The sequence below is a fragment of the Micropterus salmoides genome, unplaced genomic scaffold (assembly GCF_014851395.1).
Source record: "Micropterus salmoides isolate LMB-PRFRI ecotype aquatic unplaced genomic scaffold, ASM1485139v1 Ms_hic_scaffold_6, whole genome shotgun sequence".
In the NCBI taxonomy this organism is placed as follows: domain Eukaryota; kingdom Metazoa; phylum Chordata; class Actinopteri; order Centrarchiformes; family Centrarchidae; genus Micropterus; species Micropterus salmoides.
In genome coordinates, this window is record NW_024044348.1 from 11,811,207 (window position 1) to 11,814,954 (window position 3,748).

Below are 3,748 nucleotides of genomic sequence, written 5' to 3' on the forward strand. Positions count from 1 at the left end.
TTGTTCCTGTTATCAAGAACTATGAGCTGCAGCAGCCGTACTAAGAACAAGTACCAGGCTTTATTTTATTTACAGATTTTATCCCACTGAAATAAATTATTTAAGAGCACATAATACAGAGGCTAGTGTACTGCACTTTGTAAATGTGTGTCGGAGAACTAAGGTAAAATAGCAGCTTGGCAAGAGACCTTTCCATCTCATTTGTCAATGGAAGCCTCTCTGTCTCTCACAGAGTGTGCTTTTACTTTTGTGTAAGAAGATGCAATGGAAACTAGACAATACCCGGTTCCATCTCAGTTGTCACTGGTATGCTAGCGGTGTGGAATACAGCTCTTTAAGTACCTGTAGGCATGAAGGAAAGCCATTATTATATATGATTGGGTGCAAATCCTGTGTGATTTAAAGGACACATTTAAAATGTGTCTATGTAAATGTTTGGTAGAAGTGGACTGTAAGTCTTTTAGAGTGAATACTTGTCAGTTTGCTTTTCACAACAGTTTTGACAGTCACAAAATAGGGGAAGGAAACAAGCCAAACCAGAGAAACTGGTTGAGTTGGTCTACTCATCATTACACAGGGAAAAGTCTGCAGCCTTTATTAGTTTCACAAGATTGCTCTGTGTTACTGACCTATGTCCAGGACGTTATCATTTTACTTATCGCGTCTTGTCTTCTTGTATGCTGTTCCTTGGCTATTGAAACAGCACAGGTCTGTGTGTTTTGTGTACTTCAACTTGTTGAATACCAATACCCTGCCCTCTGCGCAAAGAGCACTCAGTGAACAAGGTTCAGGAAGATAACAAGAGGTGAGTGGCTGACGCAGAGCTCGTGTTATGTTACCAAAGGCTCATATCAGATTACTGTAGACAGCAGGTTAGGTGACACTGTAGCTGTATTCAGATCGCTGTGGCTCGAACAAACCAGGAACTGGAACTAACAAAGGAGTTTTAAAGAAGCTAAAGAAGCTAACAGAGGGCTTCCTGTTGTTTTGAGAAGAGTGTTACCATGGATAAGAAGACACAACATTGCATGCTGCTGTTGCTGTGTTTGTCAGGGCTTGTTCGCTATTCAGCAGCCTTCGTGTTTTGGACAGCCGTGGTGGAAATAAACTACGTTAACAGCAACAATGTGACTGTGGACAAATATTGTGAGTGTGGGGTGTATGGTCGTAACTCTCCCCTGGAGAAAGCCTCAGGCATTGTTATGCTTCCCAAGGGAGACCCCAGAGGCTGTGGCTCAGCTGTCTACAACCGCAATTCCAGCTCACCGCCTTGGATAGCCCTGGTTAAAAGGGGCAACTGCACCTTCAATGAGAAGATCAATGCTGCCAAACTTGAAGGAGCAGCTGGTGTGGTGGTGTATAATGTGGATGGCAGTGGCAACAGCACCACTCACATGGCACACTCAGATGCAGCTGGTATTGTGGCTATCATGATTGGCAACACTCAGGGCATGGAGGTTGTCAGGTTGGTGCAGAATGGGACAGATGTTCAGATGCTTATTGATGTAGGCAGCCCTCATGGACCCTGGATGGACACCTACTGGCTTTACTTCCTGTCCATCGCCTTCTTCATTGTGACAGCAGCCTCTATCACCTACTTTGTGTTTATCTCTGCAAATCGTCTCTACAATCTGAATATGCATAGGCGCGCTGAGAGGAGGCTGAAATCGGAGGCTAAGAAGGCCATTGGGCGTCTACAAGTACGCACACTCAAGAGAGGGGATGAGGAAACTACTTCTGACTCCCATATGTGTGCCGTATGTATTGAATCCTACAAGGCAGGCGAAGTGGTGACAGTGCTAACATGTGATCACATCTTCCACAAAACCTGCATTGAGCCATGGCTGCTGGAGAGGAGGACCTGCCCTATGTGTAAGTGCGACATCCTGAAGGCCCTGGGGGTTGAGGAGGAGACAAAAGAGAGCATTTCTGTTGAATCACCACCAGATGTCACTGTGATCACAGTGACAGAAGAATCCTTGTACGAGGTACCACTGACCGACCCACCTAGCCCTGACCCAGAGAGATATCAGCATCTCTATGACAACAGGGCCTTCGAGGGAGAATCACAGGCCGCAAGAGGATGAATTACAGCAACACAAACAAAACAGCAACAAACCAGGACACAGTAAAATTCCCTGTTCGAAAAATATATTTTCAAAACAATTCCAAGGATTTAGAACCTTGTAATTAGCTTGGATGTCATTGCATTTTCTGTGTGTCTGTCTTGCAACTGTGTAGGTATTGGGTGTGTTCATAAAGCTACCTTTAGATGGTCAGAATAGATTCTGAGAACTGAGTAGTCCTAGATTGTGGTCAGTGTCAAATTTCTGTTTTGCATAGTGAAAACACCAGCTGAACACTAGTTAGGGAGGAAGTGCAGCAGTGCACATAACAATCTGTTTGAAATTTCCTTCCACAAAAAGCTTAATGGCTTGCATTGTTCACAAGCCCTCACAATTGACCACTGTCTTTTTTATTCACAGCAGAGTCTGTTTCTCCTAATTCAGTTAATTTAAACAATTTGACTTTGTTTCTGCTCTTTTAAAATTGAAGTGTGTTTTCCATTTTAAGTATCAGGTTGTCAGGCTCGAACACACCCTTATGAACACACCCTTGACTAGAAATGCAGCATGACACACATTGCACTGCGATGAGTGATCACCTGAGGGGCTGGGGCTCTTTATAAACATGGTCTGTAGGAACATGTTTACCACATACCAAATAAGAATTTTCAAGCCCTTTATAATTTGTAGCTGCTACTTTTGAAAAATTGAAAGTCCCTCAGTAGTATGGCAATGCAGTAAATGTCATAGGTTCTGTAGATTATTTATGCATCCAAAGAATGTTAACTTGACTATAGGGAAAATTATCTTTATGTGTACTGTTTTTTGAAATTATATGTATTGAGATAGATTTATCAATCATGAAGTTCTACCTGTTTAAGTAATATATAACATGAATAGTTCTTCTCTAAAAAGCTTATTTTCATATACAGATTGTTATTGTTGGACAGGTCTTCCAGGTTTTTCCTTGAAATTATTTGAAATGGAGATTATTCAGTCCTTGTGGTCTACCTCTGAACTCTCACATGGGTAAATTTTGGAACATATTTAAGATTCTTACAATTTCATGATTAAGTGTGTCCCTTTGTAAATGATAAAGCTAAAGACCTGTTTCATTTCTTTGTTTGCTGGTGAGGATATGATGATTTTGGTACTTAAAATATTTTTCTGCATTGAATCATTTTCACTACTGTTTTACAGATTCCAGGAGTCTTCAATTGTTATGTAAAAATGAATATTACTTGCTGTTTTAAATCACATTGATGCTTATTAGAATGCAATAAATCCCTCAAAATGAGGCCAACTTTATGAGCATATATCTGCTTGTAAGAATGGTGTTACTGTGTGTGAGGGGGAATATATGGGTGTGTCTGTGATTGTAAGTGTGCAGGTGTGTTACTCTACATCATGCAGATCTATGTGTGGTTAAGTAGTGTCTCACTTTCAGAGTTATGGTCTTGTTCCCTATGACTGTTGGAGAAGAGTGAAATTGTAATTACCTCTGCACAGGTGGGAGCCGATCTGCACACACCTTGAGCTTGAGCTGGATAATCATTATATCACATAAGTAGAGGGGCCTGACAGAGCAAGCAGAGTTATGCAGCTGTATGGCAATGGGGTGGAAATATTTTTTATTATCCTTCCACTGTGTCTTTTGTGAGGCTATTGAACATATTTTATGA

At 41.3% G+C, this 3,748-nt stretch overlaps 1 protein-coding gene across 1 annotated transcript; it reads left to right on the top strand.

Moving 5' to 3' along the window:
* Window positions 1-604: 604 nt before the first annotated feature.
* LOC119890327 (E3 ubiquitin-protein ligase RNF128-like) lies at window positions 605-3,382 on the top strand. The gene has a single exon (XM_038701539.1). The coding sequence runs from the start codon at window positions 1,005-1,007 to the stop codon at window positions 2,085-2,087; it is 1,083 nt and encodes a 360-aa protein (XP_038557467.1). The 5' UTR covers window positions 605-1,004; the 3' UTR covers window positions 2,088-3,382.
* The last annotated feature ends 366 nt before the right edge of the window (window positions 3,383-3,748 follow it).